General features: G+C 50.1%; 1 protein-coding gene across 5 annotated transcripts; it reads right to left on the minus strand.

Annotated features, from left to right (window-relative positions):
* Nucleotides 1-309: 309 nt before the first annotated feature.
* PAX6 (paired box 6) lies at nt 310-18,972 on the minus strand. Of its 5 annotated transcripts, XM_037126663.2 has the most exons (12): nt 18,960-18,972; nt 18,555-18,615; nt 14,931-15,061; nt 14,108-14,149; nt 13,798-14,013; nt 12,882-13,047; nt 6,842-7,000; nt 6,058-6,140; nt 5,691-5,841; nt 5,483-5,598; nt 2,531-2,681; nt 395-1,799 (listed from the first exon to the last, which is right to left on the minus strand). In XM_037126663.2, exons 2-12 carry the CDS (start codon nt 18,562-18,564, stop codon nt 1,714-1,716), a joined length of 1,311 nt encoding a protein of 436 aa, XP_036982558.1. In that variant the 5' UTR covers nt 18,565-18,615; nt 18,960-18,972; the 3' UTR covers nt 395-1,713. The 5 variants fall into 5 exon arrangements, with proteins under 5 accessions (XP_053529152.1, XP_053529151.1, XP_036982558.1 ...); XM_053673177.1 differs by lacking the exons at nt 18,555-18,615; nt 18,960-18,972 and adding an exon at nt 15,129-15,341 and having other exon boundaries at nt 310-1,799; nt 14,931-15,088; XM_037126665.2 differs by lacking the exon at nt 18,960-18,972 and having other exon boundaries at nt 13,999-14,013; nt 18,555-18,612.
* Nucleotides 18,973-24,988: the final 6,016 nt, after the last annotated feature.

The raw sequence follows: 24,988 nt of genomic DNA on the forward strand, positions 1-24,988 counted from the left end.
GACTGAAGGCCTTTAACTCCCACCGGCCAGTCACAGTCTGCTTTGTTGTTGTCTGTTGATGTGTCTGTGCTCATTATTCCTTGACATGCAACATCCCCCCTCCACCCTCCAACCATCCACAACCACACAGAAAGCTAGATTCAAATGGGAACAGCTGTAGTGGTTCAATGGGAAATGATGCCTCTGTGCAAAGGGGAGGGAGACAGAACAGGGAGAGGGCCTATTTGAGAAAGGCAACAGCTTTCAGAGAGTCTTGTATAAGAAATCTACTTTTGAATATACTTCAGTGAAATCACTGTTGAAATAGACTGACAATGGACATCTGCCCAGATTGAAAATGCCAGCCCTAATTCAAAAGACAATTCCTAGTTAATAGCTTGTTGCATTTTTTTAATTATTTCTAGACTTTGAGCTTTTGAATGAAACAGCTAGCTTGGAAATGTTACCATTTTCTATGTATGTTGTGGGTCTAAATGGGCACAGAGCTACACACAGCTTCAAGCAGAATTTTTTTCTAACACATTTCCAATTCATGATGTCTCTAAGAATTATGTCTTTAGGGGTCATCAAGATTTAAAGTAGGGTAGGTATGAACGTAACCATTGGTTCAGAGTGTTAGTCTAATAAGGAAACAAAATTTGTAACACCACACTATAAGGTTTAAAAGAAAATAGTATAATAAAGGAAATACAAAGGCTTTGGCATGGTTTTTACAATCAACAATGGTTAATTTTGATATGTAGTTGTGAACAACTTCAAAACACTTAAGTTTAAAACTCTTGCAAGCACTTTTAATTGATTAGAAATGAATTCTAGATGCACAAAATGATTGGACTGTGAACAGTAATACAACTATAGCTAAGAACAATTAACTTTTGCTGGCCAAAAAAGAAATGTAATGATTGCATGAAAATGTGTATAAAACATCTATAGAGTATTCTTGTCAAATATAAATGAAATTAACTTTATTATAGAAATCATTCTGAGGATTTCTAGGGAAGACAAATACTTACATTTTGACATAAAACAAATCGGATTATATCGAAGACACACTCTACCTTTTAGCTATCAACGTTTTTCTTCCTTCAATTTATATCTTACCCTTTTTTGCACATAAACTTCATCTGTTAACAACCTTTGGAAAACCAACAGATATTTCTTACATAAATCTAGTGCATGTCGTGCCAGGTTTCATTATATGCAAAGGAATGATACAAACTTGGAACCTCCTTCAGTCCATAAACTATGAACAGATGGGTAGGAGTAGTCAATATTTCTCGATAAAACTCTTAAAGTCATGGCAAAGCTTGTTGATCATGGTTTCCTTTTTTAAAAAAAACAACTTCATGACCAACAGAGATCAGACATCCATCCAGTCTACATTGTTCTTTTTTTCTTTATAACATACAAATGCCCTACAAATAATACACCGAAATGAATACAAGTTTGGATACCAAAATGAAGATTTGTTCCAACTGATATCGTGCCTTCCGTACGCAAAGGTCCTCGTTTCAAGTCCATTGCCCAGCAGTACAACACGGGACACAGTCGCAGAACCGAACCGAAGTGCCTCGGACAGCCACCTCCTTCCCCTCCCGAACACCCGGCTGTGGCGTCCACTTAGTCACTGAATGAATTAACACAATATATTCTTTCTCTCTTTCTATCTCTTTCTCTTTTTTCTTTTCTTTCTTTTTTTTTTTTTTTTTTTTTTTACTGTAATCTTGGCCAGTACTGAGACATATCAGGTTCACTTCCCGGAACTTGAACTGGAACTGACACACCAGGGGAAATGAGTCCTAGAAGTGGATGAAAAAAATAGCCATGTAGAGATTCCCGTCAAGAGACAGGCATGGAGTATGAATTCACATGTTAAAAGAAGAAACTCGAATGCTCTTAATATTTTAGCCATATTTTAAATATATATATTTTCAAGTGTTACAAACAAATGTAGCACCTTCAGAAACCAGAAAACATTTCCTGCACATGCCACTATTGAACCCAGAGTCCCTTGTGCAAAATGAAAAGGAAAAAGCTCCATTTGTCTGTACATTTGGAACTTTAGGGATAGAACTCCCTCTGGAAAACCAGTGACAGTTCTTCAATGGCAATGAGACGCGCAGGAGCTCAGAGGGCCAGGAGTCTTCCAGGGAGGACTTGCCACCCTGCAGGCCCAGAGCCCTCGCTACCAGCTTTGGCCAATAATCCCTCCTCAGAAACTGCACAGTCTCAGGCCTTGCCTCTGTAGACAACTTCTGTGACCAAATTCAGGAAAAACAACTCTGCTGTCTGTATGGTGTCAAGTTACTAACTAGCCTGGCCGAATGACCCTTTGCAATCAGTTTTCCCCAGAGAAGCGAAACAAAGCGTTAAACACATGGTCACACAAGGCCAGGAGGTCGGGGTTATTTTGGGTGGAGGGTTGTTCTGTTTTGTTTTGTTCTAGGTTAACTTTGAGCGAAGGGAGATCACCTGTCAAAAGAAGCTCTGAAGGCCACCTCTGTGCAGCCTACGGAGAGCAGCAGCTCACCTGTGGAAGTGGTGCCCGAGGTGCCCATTGGCTGACTGTTCATGTGTGTCTGCATATGTGGGGGGGTGTAGGTATCGTAACTCCGCCCGTTCACCGAAGGGCTGGTAGGCAGCATGCAGGAGTACGAGGAGGTCTGGCTGGGGACTGGGGGCTGAGAGGAGAAAGGCAAACCTGTGGTTACAGAGAAACACACAACACAGCCACCTCCCCAGGCGCCCTCCTCCCCAGGACCTCTGCCAACAAGCTTGATCATTAAAGGTGCCTTCATGGGAAGTATGGGAACTCCAGCCCTGACTTGTGTGGCACAGTGGGTTGGGCGGCTTCCCACCAAGCCAACAGTCATGGGTTCAATTCCCAGTCAGGGCACATGCCTGGGTTGCTGGCCAGGGGACTAAACAACAACAACAAAAAAAAACAAATAAATAAAAAAAATTTTTAAGTATTGGAATTCCATATAATAACTCTCAGATCAGGCCCCCAACCAGTCCTTCCATTGCCCACTGCTAGTTAAGCTGCCTACACACCAAACTTCTAAAAGTCCTACAACTTCAGATAACTGTCCAGGTAGACAGTTAACACTACCCACCAAATGGATAGTGTTTTTGTCCAAATGAAAATGGACATTTCCATTGGATATTGACTGGCATCTTTAGAGAAGCTGTATAGCATGAGGACTTTCATTAAAACTGGTCCCTTCTCCTGTAAATTCCATCTTTGGGAGTCCGGGGGCCCCACCCTTCACCTCCCGGCCCAATCCCACATCTCAGGCTCTGAGGTGGAGAGCAGAGGGGGAGGGAGGAGTTCTCTGTAAAGTTTGGTTTAGGGGCTTTGGAAGCCTCTCATCGTTGGACTCATGGGATTAGAGATTCTTGAAAAGAGACAGATCAGTAATGATCTCAGGTTAAAGTGGCCAGAAGTGTCGTAAACACTCCTCCCCATCCTGAGAATCACCTGACTTCCTTACAGGCCCACAAGCCCAGGTGGGGTTTTAGCTGTAAAATTTTGTTACTGTCCTCTACATGTGGGCAGTGATGGCATAGAGAAGATAAACCCTCCTCCTAATTAAGTAGAAAATACACAGAGCTGGGACAAAGCCCCTCATGAGCCCTCACGGGGCTACACCAGGGCAGAAACCTTGGGATGCAGTACCAGACGCGTGATGTCAGGAACAAGGCAGAGGATAGTACCCCTCTGCCCCGCACACTGCACGGATGTTTAACACTCCAACATCCACAGTCTCAGAGAGGGTCGGCGACACATTAGCGATGATCGGAGGAGGACACCCCCACTCTTTGTAAAAGGGTTAAAGGTTTTGGTCGCAGGATGCACCCGTGGGCAGACAGACTAGGTGCCCACACACACCAACACCCCTGCACTCACTCCAAAACTCAAAGAGGAATTTTGTCTGAACAGAGTCCTTGGTGACTTTTATTTCCTTTATGCTTAATGAATGCATGTACATTGTGAATTGTATGCGTCGTGTATGTAAATTTTTAAAGTCAGTCAAATCGACGGACCCCATACCCGTCTGTGTGTGGAAACAGCTCCACAGAAGAGCAGCATCTGTTCACCTCTTGTTGTTTTCTTGTGAATACATTTGGTTACCTTCACAGAGACCCAGATGTTGCTGCAAGTTAAAAACCGAATGAGACACGCACCGGCCTTCGCGCAGTCCGAGGACGACTGCTACCAGGTTCAGAAAGGCGAGCAGGCCCAGGGGGCCCTGCCAGAATTCCAGTTCGCATTTGTTGCTAATTCCTGGAGTCACTTCCTCCAGGCAATCTGACTTCTGGAAAACTCCGAGGCAGCTGGTAGCCACCTCAACTCATGGGCTGTCAATCCCTTAATTTACATTAATTGCACTACAGCCAATAATATCCAAGTGCAATAAAAATAAACAGGGGAATAATCCTCTGAAGTTGCTTCTCTAGCTGCTCCTACATTAGTTTGAAGACTGTGAAACATTTATTTTTGCTGTTACTTTGAATTAGAAATCCAGCCAAAGATGTTCGGTGGAGAATACACGTGCTGTGTAACCACACAGCGGTTTCCAGCAGAGGCTGGTGCTGGCCAGTCTCACGCCTCCCGGCGTCTCTGATCATTGCACAAAGGGGAATCCTGGTCAACTGGCTGCAGTGGGCCCACCAGAAGACAAATCCCCCCCGTCGAGAATCCACCCAGCTCCAAAGTTCTCGTATACTCCATTTGTGTTAGACAGCTTCCACCGCCAAGGGTTAACCTGGTACAGGGCCCAGCATGTGTAGGGTCTGATAAATATTTGGGACAGAACTGAGAGCAGGGGCAAGCTGTTATACCACGTGAACAGCATCAACCCCAGCAGCTCGGAGTGCCACAGACTCATCACATAATTCATGGCAGATACACTAAATTTCTATCAAATACCTTGTTTCTTTTTTTCACTGTAAGATGTAGAAATAAAACTAGCTGTTTCTCTACATTAAGTGTATCTCACTATGCAAGTATCAATCTCCTTTCTGATCCATTCTATCTTCCCCTCTAGTTTATTACATATACCCTAAATAATTTCCAAATGTATATCTATTAATAGTAACACATTAACATACCCAAATGTTATGTCTAACCCCTTCCTACCTGGTAGCATGCCGGCATTATTTCCCTTTTCCAGTACAAATTTCACTGATACCCCAAAACACATCCCACTATTAAGCTAACATTCTCTGTGAGCAAAAGGCAGATTAAGTTGACCAGTTTTTATTTTCTGAAGGGCGTGAATCAATTAATCAATTAATCAATCAACTGAAACACTGGGTTGAGTGTTTTCACCCCAGACTAGACTAGTCAAACCAAATGCTATAATGATACAGGCTCCCAGGGGGGCAGGCCTGGCCAAGGAGGTCTGCAGGCCCCGCCCCCACTACCCCACACCAGTCCCACACACCCACTCAGCAAGCAGCTGCAGGCCTCACTTACTTGCATAGGCAGGTTGTTTGCCATGGTGAAGCTAGGCATGGGTGGCAGAGCGCTGTACGTGTTGGTGAGGGCTGTGTCTGTCCGGCCCAACATGGAGCCAGAGGTGAAGGAGGAAACTGCAGGGGAAGACAACAGTTGTGGTGAGAGTCAGAGCCAAGGGCAAGCAGGTTTCGACACATTTCTTAGAAGTATGAAGATTTCAAATTACCAGGCGTGGTGGGTTGTGGGATTGGCTGGTAGACACTGGTGCTGAAACTACTACTGATGGGAATATGACTCGGTGTGTTGCTGGCCTGTCTTCTCTGATTCCTCAGTTTTTCTTCTCTTCTCCACTTGGCCCTTCGATTAGAAAACCATACCTGGAAATAGGACAGAACAGGTTGGCCCTGCGCCTCCTCCCAGCTCAGCCCCACCTCTGGCCCTTCCACCCTCCCACCCCACGGCGGCAGAGTATTTAGCACAATAAATCTGTTAATATTTACATACACAAATGACCGTTATTAGAAGCACCTTTATCCCTAGAACAGGCAAATGGTTTGAATCACAAAGTGTGAAACCACGTGGAAACTGAGTACCTGTATTCTCGCTTCAGGCAGGTCTATTTTGGCCGCTAGTCTTTCTCGGGCAAACACATCTGGATAATGGGTTCTCTCAAACTCTGAAAGAGTAAGTTGAGTTTTCTGTGTTGCTGAGAACATAATATGTCAACCACACCCTGGATCAAGCTGGTTCCCAACTCCCCCCTTCCAGCACCTTCAGAAACCAATTCCCTTTAAAATGCTACTACCACTGCCCTGACCAGTGTGGCTCAGTGGGTTGGGTATAGTGCCACAAATCCAAAGGTCACCAGTTCAACGTGCAGTTTGGACACATGTCTGGAATCCAGGCCAGGTCCCTGGTTGGGGCATGCAAGAGGCAACCAATCATTTCTCTCCCTCTCTTTCTCCCTTCCTTCCCTTCTCTCCAAAAATAACAAACAAAATCTTTTTTTTTTTTAATGCTACTACTGTTAGCATTGACTGTACTTGGAAGATCTATTCCACCAGAACCAAGTTAAATTTTCTGTGGAATGACACTCATTCAAGGATGCTTGTGCGGCCTGAATTAGCCAAATCACCATTGTTTCTTTATGAGAAGTCAGACTTTTAGTCTTTGAATTACTGGTACACGAAAAGAAGAAAGAAAACACACACACACACACGCACTGAAGAGATGCCCAGAAAAAATAAAGAGACAGAAAGAAAAAGGAAATCTTTTCAGTCCTCTATGCAAAGGGCCCTGGCTAAATTTAGCTCTTTGTGCTGAAGATGTGGCATTTACTTTGATTTACTGCTTCTCTACTTTGAAAAACTCCATCACCTTTCTCCAGGGCTTCAATTTGCTCTTGGGTAAAGGATGTTCTATTTCTCTGCAGCTTCCGCTTCAGCTGAAGTCGCATTTGGGCCTCATCGGAATCTTCTCCGTTGGAACTGATGGAGTTGGTATTCTCTCCCCCCCCTTCCTGCTGTTGGCAGCCATCTGGAACAAAAAGAACAGGACAGTAGGAGAGATTTGGAGTAACTCGGGGCCTCCAAAGGGGTCTGGTATAGCCATGAACTCCAAGAGCTGTATATTCACAGTCTTACAGAAACATTCCCAAGGTAACTGTCAGCCTTCTTTTAATAAAAGGCCTCTGCAACAAACACGACCTGACCACCATTTTTTCCTTTCTGTTTTTATCAGAGGAGCCCTCCATGCAGTACAGACACATATAGAGTAGTATTTCTCCAATGACAAAGTAAGTGCTGATGTGTCTAGTTAACGTGATCATTCCTAACTAACCTTGACTCCCCAGGTGCCTCAACCAGTTCCCTTTCCCTACAGAATTTATTTACCTATGGCTGTGTTGGGAAAATAGAAGAGTGATGTTCAAGGTTTCAGATGATCTATTATCAGTAATTCCTATCTAATCAATTAGATGTTGATAGGTTTGTAGAAAATGCTATTAAGAAACCAAACCAAGCTTGTAATCTTTTTTAAAAAATATTTATCTAGTTTTTATTTTAATTCTGCACAGTCAATTTCATTTTAAAGGTTGTGAATTTAGAAGTGCTTGCATTGTTCTGCAGTTTTATTCAACTATTGTATGAGTGCGCTTTGCCTTGACACCTATTACGAGCACAGCTGTAATTATATCATCACCAAGAACAGGCTATAATTGCTGAAAATCGAATTTTATATTTAGATAAAAGGACTGTCCATTCTTTGTAATGTGTTGCACCAGAAAAAAGTAAGATTTCTTTTAAATTTTTAACATGTAATTTTAAAAAAGAAATAGTAGAGAGTTCACTAACTAGCTAAATATGCTGCAGCTGAATCCTTGGCATATCATTTAAGTGGTACATTTTTAATTAGGGCATTTCCACCACTTTTAATGTAATTTCTATCATTAAAGAGGGAAAGTTTTATTGTTTTCCCTTGTTGCTTATAGGGCAAGATGTGTACTCGGGCTAGCTGTCTCTTGTCTTGTGCCTTGCTCACGAAGCCGCAGCCTGTCTGAAGGAAAGCGCTCGACCCTGACTGCGCCTGCAAGCTGGGTCCTGGGTCCTGGGTCTTGGGTCCTGCGGCCCCCAGAGATACCAACAGGGGCTGACCCCCATCCTAGAAACTTGGCCAGTGTGGGGGAGGGGCCTCTAGGGGGCCTTGGTGGGAATCGACTTAGCCAGGAATATCATTTATAACCAGGAGACAATAGGCATCGTCTTCAAAGAGTTCAGGGAATTGTGACAGGATCTAGTGGGATCTTTTCAGGAACTTTGAAATGTTTTAAAACCCCAACTTTCTCCCCCATTTAAACAGGCGGATTCATCGGCACTGGCCACCATATGGGCCCTTGGAGATCTATTGAGATGACCACCAACACTTGAATAGCAAGGGGCTGCTTTTCAGCGCCTCACAATGCCCCTCGAGTAAGGGAAACTATTAAACTCCTGGGGCAGGAGCGTTGGCAAACTTTCGTGGGCAGAATTTTGAGGCCACAATGAGCGCGGACAACAAAAGGATTCTCTTGAGGCGTGCAGCGGGCCACATTGTGTTACAAGAAGCCCAGTCAACAGACTTTTCAGTGAAGTGTGTTAACCCCTCTGCTCTGCTATCATTAATCACTGTCCGAAGAGCGGGCGCCTCCGTGCTATTTAGGGGCTTGGCTGGGGGGATGGAGGGCGGATAGGGGGCCAGGACAGGGGGTAGGGGGAGCAGGGAGGGTGGATGGGGACAAGCAGGCATGCGGGGTGAAGGTGTAGCAGTCAGGAAGGATGGAGGCCAGGACTGGGGGGTTATGGGAGGAAGCAGGGAGGGAAGATGAGGCCCCAGATGGGGGTGGGGAGGAGTGAAGGGGGGGGAAGATGGAGGAAGAAAGAGGGCTACCGAGAGAGAGAGGCCAGAAAGATATCATAAAGACAGAAGAGTGCAGAGAGGAAAAAGAGGCGAGAGGCTAGAATAAGAGGAAAGAAAGAGGAAAAGGAAGCTAAGGGGGAAAGAGAATATTAAAACATAGGCTGGGGCTTTACTCTGGGTGGTCTCGTGCTAGCTCAGAAAGGTGGGGGTCAGAGGGCTGCTTCGCTCAGGGGAGACGCTGGACTCACATGTGCCGGCACCCGTCTGCGCTAATTTACTGCCCGAGTTTCCGGGTGGCTTTGCAGAGTGTTTTTTAGAAAAGGGAATGAAGAGCCGCCCTTATTTTTGGATTTGGTGAATGAGGAAGACTTTAGAAATAGACACTAAGACAAGCTCCTGGGTTATTGCTTTAAGAAAACACGAACAAAACTCTGGGGTCGTTGGACCTCTAGGGACAGGGCGTGGAGGAGACCACGGTCCCATCTCACCCGGGGGGTCAGTCACGCCTTCGAGGAAGCCTCACCCCAGTATCTTTTCTGGCACATTCTATCTTGCCGATTAAACAAAGCCACCGGGGGTCTCCTTCAGAAGACCCCCCCCCCAGACAGCATTCTCTGCTCTCCTTTGCTTCTCTTAACATCCTCCTAATTTTAAAACATGGACATTTGCCCACACTTTCCCTCTCCTTTCCTTCCTCTCTTCCCCTGACCCCTGCACACACACACACATACACACACACGCACACGCACGCACGCACCAATGCAGGCAGAGAGCTGACTTGAGAACTGACATTTAAGGGAAGGAAAGTTAGGGGAGATGCGGAGAGCTCGGTTCTAAGTTTCTTTGGGGGGGAGTGGAATTAGAAGCAGGTCAGGAGAAACCGGGACCCCCAGAGTCAGCGTATACCCCTGAGATATTATTATTATTATTATCATTATTTTCAAAGTAGCGACTGTTAGCCAGGCGGTGACGGAGAAGTCACTCTTACATTGGCCCCGCTTTTTTTTTTTTCCTTCAGTGGCTTTACCTTCCACTCTTAAAGCTTTTAACAAAATAAAACTAGAAGTTGCATCTCGAATTCCCCACGTGATAAACGTAAGTGGCAGACAATTAAGATATCTTCTTTAAAAGGGCCCCCTCAGAGCGCAAAGAAGGGGCCTTCAGTGGGCGCCGTCCACCTTCCAGCCTAATCCGTGAGAAGGCGAGTGAAAGCGCCTCCCATTATCCCAGCCCCGGGACCATCTGACGCTGGGGATAGGATTTGTTTCCTGGAAGAAGGAGAAGAGAGAGAGAGAAGGAAAAAAAAAAAGGACGCTGGGAAATAAAATCATTCCTTAGTTTCTTAGGGTCTTAATCAGTGAGGCGGAAAACAAGCAAGAAAAGATAGCAACCCGGTTGCGGCACCTTTTCAGCTCGGGAGCACGGATCAAAACATTGTAGCATCTGTTGAAAAGGAGACGGACTAAATCCTGCAGAGGCCCGGGTATTCCGGGGGGCGGGGGGAGGGGGGAGATAGGAAAAAGTGCCTGCGCCATCTCCGAAAACACCGGCTCGCCGGAGGACGGGGGCCGGACACAGTTGTCTCTGGTTGTCAGCCCACGTCCTCACGACTTTATTCTCCACCGCGTGGCGTTGATCAGATGGAAACCAGATTTGTCTCCCTCTGAGACCTAACCTCGCCTTATGCTTTCGGAGTAATGGACTCTTTCAAGCCGCCCCCAGACGGCATCCCGGCCCGGGAAAGGGAGGGAGGGGGTCCTTGTTAATGCTTCAAGTCCTGGAGATTCCCCGGCTCGGGCCCTGGGCCCAAGCTCACCACCAGCGCGCCACGGTCCCCACGCCCGGGACTCTGCTCCCCACGCAGCCGGGCTGCAGCCCGCTCCCGAATACGCGGCGCGGGAGTGGGTGTTTGGGGTTTTTTTTTTTTCGGGAGCGGAGGGGGAATTGGCAGTTGGTGTGGCAAATTCTCTAGCAACTCCCCGCTAAAAGTTCAAAGCTCCTGAACGAGCGCCACCTCCCGCCCCGATCTCCACCACCAGGTCCGCGGAGCCGGGCTCTCGCTTCCTGCTCTCAAGCTCCGCTCAGCAGACGCTGCCCCAGTCGGTGCCGCCTCTGGTGGAGGCGGTGGGGCTCGCAAAGCTGCGCCCCTCGGCTTCTGTCGGGGTTCTGGAAAGCAGGAGGGGGTGTCCATGATTTTAGCCTCAAGCTTCCGGGAGCCAGTCCTCCAGCTGAGGGGCTAGGGCGAGGAAACTTGGGGCTCAGCCTTCCCAGGCCTGGCCACTGTGCCCTTCGCCTCTCCAAGACTTCTCGGACCCAGTCGGCCAGACTGGACCGAGGAGAGTGGTCACCGCGGCCATAGATTACAACGGGCTCGGCGGGCAGGCGCTAAGCAACTGCCAAGTGCATTTTCACTTGGGTGTGTCCAGTGTGTGCACGTGGAAACCCCAGTTTCAAAGGTCAGGTGACGGTGTGGTCTACACTCCCTCGTCCTCACCAGAGGCCACAATGGGCCTGGCCTGCAGCCCCCTCGGGGGCGACGCCTCCTCCAGTGCGCCTGCTGCGCGCGGTGGGAGACTGAGGGGTTCAGAGCCACTGGGCGAGCCGGCGGGCAGCGTCGCCCAGGGGAGCCGGGGTCCGGTGCATCGGGAGGCCTCGGCGGCCCGGGGCCGGGAGGCCACGGTGGGAATCCCAGAGCAAGCGCGTTGCTCCCTATCTTCCCAGTGTCCGTCCTATATTGTTTTCTGCTCTTAAAACTGACATGTCTAATTGGCAATTGGTGCCGAATCGTGTCCAGAGGTCTCTTGTGGAACATTTCTACAGCTGTCTCCTTCAACTAGACGCTTATTCATGTCGCCTTAATGAGAAACAAAACGTTCTCTAATGAGCAATTACGGAGCGACAGGATTGTTCCCATAACAAATTCTTGCGAATGACAGAAGCATCCTTTGTACCAGATATTTCGCATACTGTTACCGATTTTCCCTTCTCCAGTCCAAGGCGCGGGGCACCCGGAGCAGGTCGGAGTGCGCAGGGACGCGCGGGCAGCCCCGCCAGCATCCCTGCGCCGTTGCCCACGCCCCCCCCCCCCCCGGCCCCCGCGCCCGGAGCCCCCAGGCTCCGTCGTGCTCCGGGGAGTGAGACGCCACTTCCCATTATCCCGCATATTATCTCCTTGTCAGGAGGACAACAAATACCGATTAATCTTCCGGGTAAACTGTTTCCTATTCTTGACCAAACTACCTCTGTGCGTATAGGGGAGGGGAGACCCAACGGCCCCACCCCACCCCTATCTGCTCCTCTTTCTCCATCCCTTCTCACGGATGCTGGAATGGACCAGATCCTGTCTCTCCTCCCGGCCCCAAGGCACCCCGAAGTCTGGCTCACAGTACCCTCACTCCACCCTTCTAAGCAGTTGTCACCCACAGAGAGTGAGAACTCAGGGGCCCAGAAGGATGGAGAGGGAGGTGTGGGGGGTGTTTTATTTGGGAGACCACCATTTCCACTGCCCCATCCTACCAACATTTTGCCCCATCCTCAACTCAACATCTCTCTTGCTCACCTTCTCTTATATGCACCCTATTCATAGTCATATAATTTGTCAATTATGACAAAAAGCAAACTGATACAATTATGTTTACCTCACAGTCTGTCAGTGTTAACTTGTCACACTTCTAAGCAAAGGGTCTCTCCGTGCATTTTAATGGAAAATTTGAATAGGGAACCATGCAGCTAGTTCTTACACACACACACACACACACACACACACACACACACCTGCCCATAACACACATGCGCGCACACACCAGCCACTACTCCTGACATACACAGCCCAACCGCACATTCCCAGGCCAACCAGATACTTCAACAAACACCATCTGCACACAGTGCGAGCCAGTGTGTCCCAAGCCTTTGAAGAGGCCCCCACTCCATTCTCCCAGCAGAGGCCTGGAGAGAGAAGGGCTGGGGGAGAAGGGAATGGGCTGCACATACAGAGAGTTTAGAGGATGGGTGCTTGGGGTTTTACCTTGGGTAGGTTGCCCTGGCACTGAAGTCCCCGGATACCAACCCGGGCGGGTGCCCCAGCTTCCGGTCTGCCCGTTCAACATCCTTAGTTTATCATACATGCCGTCTGCACCCATCTGTTGCTTTTCGCTAGCCAGGTTGCGAAGAACTCTGTTTATTGATGACACCTGCAAATCAAACCAAAATCAAACCAAATGGTAGTGCCTCCTGAAGACAAGGTCTCCTTGCCTTAAATCCCCATCTCAGCACACCCACCCCCTTAAAGAAAAACCCTGAACACATCTAAAAACAAAACAAAACAAAACAAATAACCCTCTCGGCCACCCTGGGACACTGTAGGTGGATTTGCAGGGGCATGGTGGACAAAATGACAGCCATCACGTTAGGTATGGAACTGAGTTGGGTGAGAACGGGGGGATGGGAAGGGGTCCCTGACTGTTGTTCAGTGTCTCTGGTGACCTAACTCATATGGCTGCTTGGCTTTCTTAAAAGATTTCCAAACCACTTTAGATTTGGTTTAGAGCTTTTTTGACTTTATGTTATTTTAGAGCTGAGATGGATGTTTGATGCCTGAAGAAGGTTCAGGCAGGTGGATTTGGAGGAGGTTTGGAATCTGATTTTCATTTTCATTTTCCTTCTTGATTCACGTGCCTTTCCCCAGGTGCCTCAGCCCCCTACTTTGCAGCATGCAAAAGAGGTGACCGACTCCCCACACTTGACTCCCATTTCCCAGAAGGTCAAGAAAAGGTTTGGATGTTCCTTTCAACAGCCCCAGGTAAGGAGACAAATTCGAAGCAGGGGGGAGATAAGAGACAGACGGTGGTAAGGGGGAGAGTGGAAGGAGATGAAGAGAGACATGGTAAAGAGGGAAGAGCACAGAGCTGAGAGCAGGGAGGGGATGTTCTCAGTGAACTTACACTTGGTATATTATCGTTGGTACAGACCCCCTCGGACAGTAATCTGTCTCGGATTTCCCAAGCAAAGATGGACGGACACTCCCGCTTATACTGGGCTATTTTGCTTACAACTTCTGGAGTCGCTACTCTCGGTTTACTACCACCGATTGCCCTGGGTCTGATGGAGCCAGTCTCGTAATACCTGCCCAGAATTTTACTCACGCATCCGTTGGACACCTGCATAGGGGAAGTGGACAGAAAACCACATTATTAATAATTTCAAGACAAAAATAAAATTGTTTAAGTATGCATTAAACAATGACAAGCTTACGTTTTGATTGTCCAGCACTTGGACTTTTGCATCTGCATGGGTCTATAACACAAAAATATGCCTTCAATGGTACGAGAACGTACTGCAGAGAGCTTTTTCCTTAAAATTACACTTGTAGCCCTAAAAACTACAAATAGGACGACACTGCCAAACAGTTTGAACTTTAAAAAACTAATTTAAAAGTTTTTTTTTATTATTAAAAAACTGTTTTCTTGAACGCTGCCTGAAGATGCATCAAAACGGACCCAGAGGTTTTCGTGTGCGCTGACCTCGTGTAAAGGGGTGCCGGGTTTGAATGAACAAAAGGGGAAAATAAACTGGATTTAATCTTATTTTTCCTTAAAAAATATACCCAATTAAGTGAATGTGATTTATGGAGGAAGGTAAAGAGCATTTGTATTTTTAAATCCATAGATATTCTTCATGAATATGTAGAATGCAAACCAACATCTTAAAGCCTGAGGGAGGCATGGGGTGAGAGAGAAAGGAATGAAATTAGGCCGAATTTGTAAAACTCATCTTATTATAGTACATAAACTATAGTAAATTTAAAAACATAAATGTTTTTACCAAAGAAAAAAGAAAGGTGTTTTTTTCTTTAATTCACACTTTTTTTTTTTCTTAAGCAGATGAGTTATGTGACTGACCCAGGGTGAAAGAGATAGGGAAGGATGGTGGAAGGCAGGGGAGTGGGTGGGGACTGAGGTGGGTGGGTCAGGGTGGGGGGTCCGTCATTAGCAGCATTTGCAATAAGAAATGAAGAGAGGGCGTTGAAAGTGGAGGGCCGCGGGGGCGGCGAGTGGGGCGGCGCCGGGAGGATCACCTGCAGAATTCGGGAAATGTCGCACGGCCGGGCCCCGCTGTGCGCTAGCTCGACGATCTTCTGCCGGGTGGAGTCCGGCAGTGGCCGCCCGTTGACAAAGACACCACCGAGCTGATTCACTCCGCTGTGACCTGAAGAAAGGCAGAGGAGAGGAGAGGAAAAGAGAGGAGAGCAGAGAGAGAGAGAAGAGAGGAGGAAGAGTGAAGAAGAGGAGGAAGAATAGGAGGAGGAGGAGAAAACAACCACAATGCATCCTCAGCCCCCTGCCAACCCCTGCCAACGTCTGCGATCAGGTCCCTGCTATCGATCATAAACGGCTACAGGACCACTTAGCCAAGCGGGGCATAGGGCAGCCCAACCCCCCAAACAGCCATGCCCTCGCCTACCCAGCTACAGAAGCACCAGGCAGGCAGACACATGCCAAGGAGCAAGAACACACGCACCTCACTATTGCCACCACCCCAGCAGTGACCACAGCCCACCGCCTCTCTTCATAAATACCCCAGCCAGCCTCTGAATGCACAAGATTCAAACAATCAGCTCTAAAAATATCTTCTCAAAGATCCCTTCTGAATGTCATGGCAAGCTGTGGTTCTACAGAACCCACACTGACTCTCCAAGCTCCCTGCACTGTTGGAACTCTGAGAGCAAATCCTGCAGCCCTGCCGCGCTCCGGTGGAAGCTTGCGTCCAGAAACGTTTGCCCTCACGTTCCAAACTCTGGCAAAGGCACCGCACAAGCACCGGGGTTAAAAAATTACACGTAGAGGAGAAGAGAAGGGGAAGGAGCAGAGTAGAACCAGAACAGCAGCAAATCTGCAGCTAGTGAACCCAGCCTGGGTTTCTGCACCTCCACTGCAGGCATGAGAGAGATTCTGAGCCCCAAATCCACTCCAACCACAAGGTAGTTGGGCTGCTGCGGGCAGTGGGGCCAGAGCTTGGAGTCTGCTCACAGCGGCCACAGCTTGATTTACTTCCACTGCCAATCTCAGCCCTCCCCACAGCCAAGGACAGATACAGCCAGAAGAAAAGGAAAAGGCCACACGACAGCGTCCCCATCCCTCCCTTATCTTGTGTTTTCACAGCCTCACCCCATTGTCTAATCTTAGAGAACAGGGAGAAGAAGTTAGCACTTCTCTGTAACCCCCTTCCCAGAAACCACAGGCACACAAATAAAGCCAACTGACAATTTTCACTTCCTTCAAAATCTCCAACCTGCAGCCCCGACTCTAGAGAGCGGTGCTTCCAGAAGATGTGGCTCCCTGCTCAGCTGTCCTCTCCTCTCCTCTCCTCTCTTCTCTTTGGAGCCTCTGATAAATTGACTCCAGGAGCCTGAGCTTCTTAGCAATAAATAAGCTCCAAATATAGAAGAGGGGGGAAAATATGATGAGCCTCTCTGACATTTGTCTTTAAAATAAAACTAGCTGCACGTCAAGTTTGAGCTTAATTTCTGGAAATAGGCGGAAGTCGCTCCAGATCATGCATGGAAGGCTAATTGAAAAGATCAGTTGGGGCGCTTGTGGCAGCCTTGTCACTTTGTGACAGTGCTCCGCTCCAGGAAATTGCATCGTCACGACAAACGGGACCGTGATAAAACGACCCTTTCTGTCCCCATTTGCAGATCACTCAGATGAGACTGAACTGCACTCCTTTCTCCTTCGAGGGGAGCCGCGTTTTCAGGGTGGCCAAAGGCTTGGGGGCGAGAGGGCCCTTGTTGAGGGGGGAGGCTGGAGCCTAAACTCGATGAGAAGTGACAGGCGTTTGGGGGATCTGGGCTCTGGCAGGGCCCAGCACAAGCAGGGACATCGAGGGGACATCACTTCTCCAACAGAGCAAGGCCTAGTCGGTTTCTCCCAAGTTCCCTTTAATGCCTTCCTTTGCTTAGCAGGACCCATCTGCACCCCTCCCCCTTACCCCCAGCTACAGGCCCTCCCCTATGGGCAAAGAAAGCCTTCCCAGAAAGAAATGCTATCCCAGAAAGAGACCACGAAGACTTTCCAAACTTCATGCACAGCCTGGGCAATTCCCAATCTATGTATGCCAAGGCATGTGAGGCCACCTAGTCATAGACCTTCCTCCGTCTCCCCTCAATGCAAATAAATAAATAAATAAATAAATAATGAAGTGCCCACCACCTCCCCAGGGACCAAGGGCAGGTGCTCGCCAAGGAGATGCCAGGGCCAGGTCACCTCTGCCAGCATCGAAATGGCAGCGAGAAAGCGCTGCTCTCTAAGTTCCCCTACAGAGGTTAAGCCTCAATCATTGTGTCCCTTCCCTAGGGACGGCTGGCTCTCTCGCCCAGTGGCGATGATTATGCGCCTAGAATTTGACCGCGAAGCATCTAATAGGAAAACATATGGTGTCAATTTGGATGCTCTGCGCCTTGCGCACACCCGGGAGCAAGCGGCACAAAGCCCTGCAGGCCGGCCCGCGACCCCGCGCCCCTCAGGACCCGCCAGCCAGGCCGCAGCGGCAAACGCTCAGCGCTGTGCGCCCCAGCCGGGCAGCCCTGAGAGCCTCCGGCTGGGGAGACTGAGCTGCAGGGGGAGCGCCCAGCAGCAGGGAGTGGTGGGTAGAAGCCTTCCCCTTGCCAAGAAGGGTGCGTCCCAGGCCAAGCCTGGGGGCCTGGCAGGTTCTGCACAACTAACCCCCCTCCCCACTGTAAAGCTTGCCACCTTTGCACCCTCTCCTGAGCTTCAAGCCCACCAGCCACGGAAGCACCAGGAGGCAGCTAGCAATTCTAGGACAGATGTATCTGACACTAGACACTCTCCTAAGTCCGCATTTCTGGCAGGGGAAGGTTGCTAGAAGACTGGGGCCTTTCTGCACTCCAACAGCTGAGCCCTTAAACAGCGTCCAGACGCCACACCTCAACCAGGGTCTAGGTTTCACTGGGCCTGCAGTCTCCTAGGCCTGTAGCTCTGCTACGTACCAACACGCTTGGGCTGAGCAGGAAGGTGGACTGGGGGTCCAAGAAGCCCGGGCACAGGGGGTATAGGAGGCTCAAGAGCCGGGGAATCAAAGCTACTATGGGTCTAGAACAACCAGAACCCACACAGCTGCAGCTACCAGGGCAGGGCTTTTCCAACTCCTCGGCCTGACCTCCCCCCACTCTCTTACCAGACCCAAGAAATTTGCTCTGCCAGAGCCGGCTAACAGCCCACTTGGTCGAGTTTACCACCTGCGTCCCATTGCAGGCCTGGGTGTGGGCTCCTCTGGCCTTCCAGACCCTAACAGGGTGGATAGGAGAGGAGCTGCCCTGGGATTGACCGGGGGAGGGGTGTCCCCACACCCTGTCCAGACGGTGGAGACTTTCAGTCTTGGCTAAGCCTGAAGGGGCCCCCTTCTCCTCAAGCAACCAGGAGAAGCCTCCGCCCAGCCCTGCTCAGCCCAGCCCCTCTCTCTTCTCTCTGGGGTCAGAGCCCGGGCAGGGGCGGGGAGGGGGGTGTGAGTTACAGGATTTGGGGGGATGGGGTTTCTCTATCTCAGCTTCACAAACTCAAGAGAGACTTTTCCCTCACGCCCATGGCCTGGCCACCACTGACAGCAGGAACCTCTGTGCCTTCCCCTGACCCATTGGTCCTCACATCCCCAGCTCAGTCGGAGAAAGACCAGAGGAACTTACTGTTCTGCATGCTGGCGCTGGCTGGGGGCCGCCGGATCCCACGGGGCTCGAATATGAGACTCTGTTAGCAAGAATATAGGCGTTAATCCTGGGGCCCAGCCAGGTAGGCCTACCTTCCAACAGAGGCTGACCTAGAGCCAGGACAGGAGACTGACTACCTGTTCTTTAGGAAATGATGCACTCAATTGCTTAAGGCCATCTGAGGGTCATCCAGCTCATGCAAAATCTACAAATAAAATATTCCAGCATTCCCAACCTGTTTCTTCCAAATCCCCAAGGAATCAGGAGAAAGGATGACCCAATTTTGATTTTTTTCCCCCATATGAACAACAAACAATAAAGACGCCGTCTGATTCTTTAGGGTTTTGGAGCCCAAAGCAGCTTTCAAGCCACCACAGAACTTGCCTGAAATCTGTGATGTCTGTCCACTCTTACAATAAAAGGTCTCACACATCTGCACGCCCCTAGTTAGAGTCTTCCCCCTAATATAAAAAAGAAGGAAAGAAAGGTATATCAAACTGTGGCTCAAAAGCATAGGCCCATGGGCTCTCTGAGCTATACTCTCAGAGAACAGAACAAAACAGAACACGCATCTAGGGCTCAAAACCCATAAAACCCTAAATCTCAGAGTGGCACCCACATTTTCGGTGGCAGGTCCTGCAGAAATCACCACTTTTTTTTTAGAAGTGGCTGCTCTGGCCTGGTTTGAGAGAATTAGAGACTCTCCAAGTCAGGTCCCATTTTGCAAAAATATCAAGAACCAAGGAAAAGGGACAGGAAAAGGAAAGAACAAAAGAAACAGTGGAATAGGGGTGGAAGCTAAAGAATAATACCTGGAGTTTAGAGATGAGGGCAAGAGGACCTCTGAACTTCAGGGTGCCTGAGAGTGCAGGCAGGGAGGGGCTGCTCAGGGGCAGGGCTGCAAAGCCATACTTTCTCCTTAAGGAATTTCACCACTCCAGTTGCCAAAGTTGGGTTCTGGAATTTCCCCATTCCAGAACCCAGCTCTCTGATTACCCCTTTATCCTTTCCTCTCCCCTTCAAAGCTTCCCAGCCAGGCCCCCACGCCACCCATCTCCCAGCTTTTCTGGGACTTTGAATGTGGCAGCCCAACTTTTCCCCCCCAAACCTCACTTATTGTGATAAACTTTTCTTTTGGTGTTTAGATCTTCCCCCCTTTTACAGTACTGTGACACACGCTGCCTACCTCGCCTCACTGCTTTAAAAAGTACGAACAGGAGGGGGTGAGCATGGTCGACAAAGCCGACAGACAGCGAACAATGGCTTCTATTCTCCAGCTCTCCCCAAACCCAAAGAGCAAAACCGAGTCTCCCTAACCAGCAACACAGCTTCCAACCACACGCACCAACAACCCACCAACTCACAAAGGGAGAAGAGAGGCACTTCTAGCTTTGTAAATCCTGACCCGGTGCATGTCTCCCCAAGGTTCACCCTCCACCACCCCTCCCTGCCTTCTCCGAAGAAGAAAATTCGGGGGGAGGGGGCAGAAAATAGAAAAGTAATTTCTTGTTATAAATATCTGGAGGTAATTGTGTTACTGGTGTGAGTTGTTAGGGGCTGTAAAAAGATACAACAGCACCGTGGGGAGCTCAATTGGGAAGAGAGAATTACAATAAAGAGCCCATTCAGGAGGTTTGCAAAAGAAGAAGAAGAAGAAGAAGAAGAAGAAGAAGAAGAAGAAGAAGAAGAAGAAGAAGAAGAAGAATTATTAAATAGTTACAGCATCATTTCTCCCTGTTAAAAAAAAAACTAAAATGTTCATTCTTCTTTCTGTTTTGCCTATTGTGATTATTAATTTTGCCTGCCTGCAAGCAAGGAATTCCAAGAAGCACATTTTTCTCTCCAAGGCCATTCATGGTCTAATTTACCTAGCTGGAAGGCAGCTTAAATCTATAAAAAATAATCTTAAGAGGAGGACTGTTTCCCAGCTTCCAAATACGGCCTGGTAAATATTGGAGATGGCAGAGGGCTACCTAGTCACGCCTAGCTGGGGCGACTCTCCAGGCCTCCAGCCTGTCCCTCAGTCCGCATGACCACAGTTACGTCCCTGCCAGGCAGAAACCCCAACTTGGAACATAATGTGTTCCCTGCTCCAACCTTAAAGTGGGACTCCGAAACTGCAAAGTGGTAGCAGACAACGAGAAGGGTAGCGGAATTCTCCTAGAAGGGGTAAAACTTCCAGAACTACTCTCTGTAAGGCACTCTGTGCTCAACCACCACGGAATGCCCCCAACCCAGTCCGTACATTCTTCATGTCATTTTTTAAAAATTCAGTAGCTAATTTCAAAGAGACCTAACTGATTAATTTTCAAAGCGTCTGGAAAGGTGGAAGCATTTCCCGCTCCATTCTCCCCACACGCCCATCTTGGCTAAGAAACTATCTAATTACTTAAGTAATAGCTAACACTTAGTGCAAAAGCAACCTCAGATGCAGGGCACACGGATACCTGGAAGCAGTCCTTTGCAGAGAGGCAAGACTCTCCCCACCCCCCAGCCACAGCCAGAGACCCCCAGCTCAGCCCCGGGATTCCTAAAGCCCTAGCCAGGTCAGAGACCCACGCCTGGAACGAAGGAGTTTCCAGACTTCTGGAAATCACCAGGGCCTTGGGCCACTGGGCCACTGGGCCACTGCCTCCCTCAGCTTTCAAATACTCTTGTTTTAATTACTTCTCAAAATCCAACCCCAAAGTACTTAGCTGGGGTGAAGGGGAGAGATCACTTTCGACCCTGGCGGGCCCCAGTCAAAAAGTAATTAGCAATTACGATGACAAAGTTTTACTCTCTAGGGCCAAATAAGATAACAACTAATCAAATTGCCTTCAGCCATTTGCAAAGGTCACCAGCTATAAAAAATGTAATGTCAACGGCAACAGCTATTATTTCTCCTCAGTAAACTCACCAGGCTTTCAAGCTCTTTGCTTTTAATTTCATTTTCTGTTCCCACTCCCCCCTCAACCTTTCCAAGTTCAAGCTAAACATTCAAAATGACTTAGGGAGCTTTGTAGAGCAGGAGAGAAAAAGATAGCGCGTTCAACGTCCTTTTTAAACTTGGTAGAAATCACTCAAGATGGGAGGGCTGGGTTTTAGCACTCAAAACAATTTTTTGAAGCACTTCCACTTGAAATTCAACTCCATTCCCCCCCCCCCCAATTTCCCTTGCTAAAAACCAGGGCTATTGTGGGGTACAGAGACTGAGAAAATCTGCACAAGGAAAGAGGCAACAACTTTTGGAACTTTGAAAAGACACTTTTCCTCCTGGGGTCTCAGAATCAATCGAAAAGCTCTCAAATTATTCAGACTAATTAGCTGGGGCAGGACGTGATCGCACGAAGGGGGACGCCAGGGCTTTCATGGTGATTTTTTTTTTTTTAAGCCTCATGAAGAAAAATTCAGAGGCCTCGCACTTAAAAAAAAAAAAAAAAAGCAATCCACTTTTCCACCTCGAAACTTGTTGAAATGGTAACACCGGGTGCAGCTTTCTCAGGGTAAGACAAGGAAAAATACCCACCCATCGCTGGGGGCTGGAGGAGAGGGAAGACCCCCTCTTTCAGGGGGGTGGGCGAAGGTCGGGGGAAGCCTGGGGAGCAGAGAGTTTGCAAGTTCCGAGCTCTGCGCTCCAGTTGGGGGCAAGAGCTTGAGGGCTTGATGGAAGCTGACAATCCTGGGCCCGACTCTGAGCTCCCTCGGAGCGCGCGTTCGACCGCTTTGGCCTGGCGGCTTCCTTCCCGACTCCCGCTCGCACGCTCTTCCTCTCCCCCTGCAGCGTGCGGTGGCCGTGCCGGTGGACTGCGCTGCGGCGGACGGCGGGCTCGGCGCTCGAGCGCCAGCGGACTTCGTGCCCGGGCCGAGCGCGGCTCTAAGGCGGAGGGCGGGCGGGCGAGCCGGCCGCAGCGCAGCGCAGAGCCGGCTTCCTCGGCGCTCGCTCCGCGCGCCCGCTCCCTGCGCACTCGCCGGCCCTCGGCAGGACAAAGCGGCGGGCGGCTCCAGGTCCCGGCAGCCGTTCCCGGGCCTCGGGCACCGGAGAGCCTCGTCCTCCTCTCCCGCCGGCCGGGAGCCCTGGGCGACGCTGGGGCAGGGAGCCGCGGCTCCTGCTGCTCCCGGAGCCCGGGTTCTTCCTGCGAGCTCTGCCCGCGCTGGCGCTGGGGAGACGCCGGCCGCCCGCCCCGAGCCCGGCGCCGCTCCCGGTCGCCGGCCGCGGGGTTTCGCTGGAAGTACAAAGTTTGGGCTCCTGCGTGGAAACTTCTCCGGCCCGACTCACCCGGCGAAGCAATGGGGGAGGGCGCCGGTGAGAGGGGAGGAAGGGCGATACCTGCCTGAACACTGCAATAAAAAATGAAGCGAGAAGAAAGCAACGGACTCACCTTTGTGAGGCATCCTCTCCCGTCAAAGCTCCTGTCAAGAGTTTTGTTTGGTTGGGGTGTTTTGGCTGTTATGGCTGCTTAAAGACCACAACGGTTTGAAATGACGGTGTTTTAAAGGAGTTGCTGGCGAGAGTTTTCTCCACGGATGCTGCTGGTGTGGTGTGTGAGAGCAGTGCTCAGATCCCTGGGAAGAAGACAGAGATTGACAATAAAATGGGCTGTCAGCGGCTGGAGAGTGAGAGATAAAGAGTGTGGGTGAGGGAAGTGGCTGCAGCCAGCACACCTATGCTGATTGGTGATGGCTCAAGTGTGTTAATGTGTGTGTGCCGGCGCCCGGCCTCGCCTCCACCGCTCCTCACTGGCCCATTAGCGAAGCCTGACCTCTGTCATCATCCTCCAGCAAAACACTTCCTCCTGCGCCTGAACCAGAGCGGGAAATGGGGCCGAGCCACGGTTCGCTTTTCAAACCCACTAATCACTCCGCAACATGCAAATGCACCGCTCGCTCCCACACAAAATATTGCTTTATGCAAAGCAGCGGCGGGGCCTCGCGCCAGCCGATTGGATGCTCCCTCTCCCCGCCTGGTGCAATTGGTCCGTTTGTTTGAATATGAATACACTTGTTATCGGCTCCTCCGGTGGGTCCAGGCTCCTCTCCCCGGCACTGGGCCCCCGCTCCCGGGCTCTGGAGCTGGTGCTTGACGACATCTCTAGGCTCCGAGCGCTCCGGGAGTCAGCGCGGTCCGCATCGTGGCAGCAAACTTGCGGGGTCGATTGAAGGCCGCCGGGCTGAGGGTCGCGCGCCCCCCACCTCTCTAAGCTGGGCACGGAACTCCCAACTCAAGGGGGGGAAGCAAGTTTCTGCAGCTCCACAGAGCCCTTTCTGGCCCTCGTCCGCGCCGCTCGGCCGGCCGCCCCGCCTCCGCCCGCCCTCCGCTCCCGCCCCTACCAGGTCTTCCCTTGGGCGCTGGGAGAAGGAGCAAGGCAGTGGCCGCGCCCTAGCCCACCTGGCCGCTGGGAAGGAGAGAAAAGGGGCGGGAGCAACACTGGGTCTCGGCTGCAACACTCCGGCGGAGGCTGAAGCGAAGCCTAGGCCGAGAGGAGGCCTCCAGGCTGAAAACTCGGGGAGGCCCGGCCGCCTTCCCAGCCCAGGCCTCCCGAGCTTGCCCACTCCCCTCCCACCCCCCTCGCTCCCCCGACCCTTTCTTCTGTTCTTTTGCCTTTCGGAAGCCTCGGTGCGCAGCGGAGCGGAGACACAGCCGGGCTGGAGAGGCCCGAGCAAACACGCCACTTACTTTGTGTACAGACGGTTCTTGTGAAAAGCCCTGAAGAGTCCTCACCAAACACTCACCAACTTCTCCCACGTGCCATTTGTTGACTAAGTGCGACTGCTTTTCCAAGCGCCCAAGAGGAGGGGACACCAGAGGGGGATAAGAGGGGAGGGGGATGATCAAATGCTGGGAGAGATTGTGTGGTGTGTGTGTGTGTGTGTGTGTGTGTGTGTCCTCGCTGGAGACGTCGGTGTGTCAGCGTGTGTCCGTGTGTGCCACAGGTTATCTCTGTGTGGTGCAGGTGTGTCGGTACCACCATTCTTTCTCCTGGGTCTTCTCGGTCCACGGAGGCAGCTCCCCTTCAACGGTTGCCAGAAAACCCGGGGAGGAAAGTAAGTAAATGACTTTTCTCTTCTGACCACACACCAGAAGTCCATTTGTTGAATGCCGGACAATTAGGACACACCTCAGTACACTCCAAAGGCGCCCCTCGGAGCCGCAGTTAAGGTGACAGGAAGAGAGAGGCAGCCTAGTCCGGCGAAGACGTCTCGAGCTCTCGGGGAGTTTGCAGGCCGTAGCACGGGAGAAAGGGGAAGTCTGAGGTTGGGGGACACACCTCAAGACCCGGCAAAGTATGGGGTTGGAAGAGCTCAATCAAGCAGGGAGGCTGAAATGAAGCCACCACCGAGGACGCTTGACTCCTCTTATTAAAAGTGCCGAAAGTCAGAGCTCATCAATGAAGTCTGCACACTCTGAACTCGCCGCTCGCAGGCGGTAGGGC

Source organism: Artibeus jamaicensis, unplaced genomic scaffold, assembly GCF_021234435.1.
Source record: "Artibeus jamaicensis isolate MK-2021 breed Jamaican fruit bat unplaced genomic scaffold, CSHL_Jam_final contig_797, whole genome shotgun sequence".
NCBI lineage: Eukaryota > Metazoa > Chordata > Mammalia > Chiroptera > Phyllostomidae > Artibeus > Artibeus jamaicensis.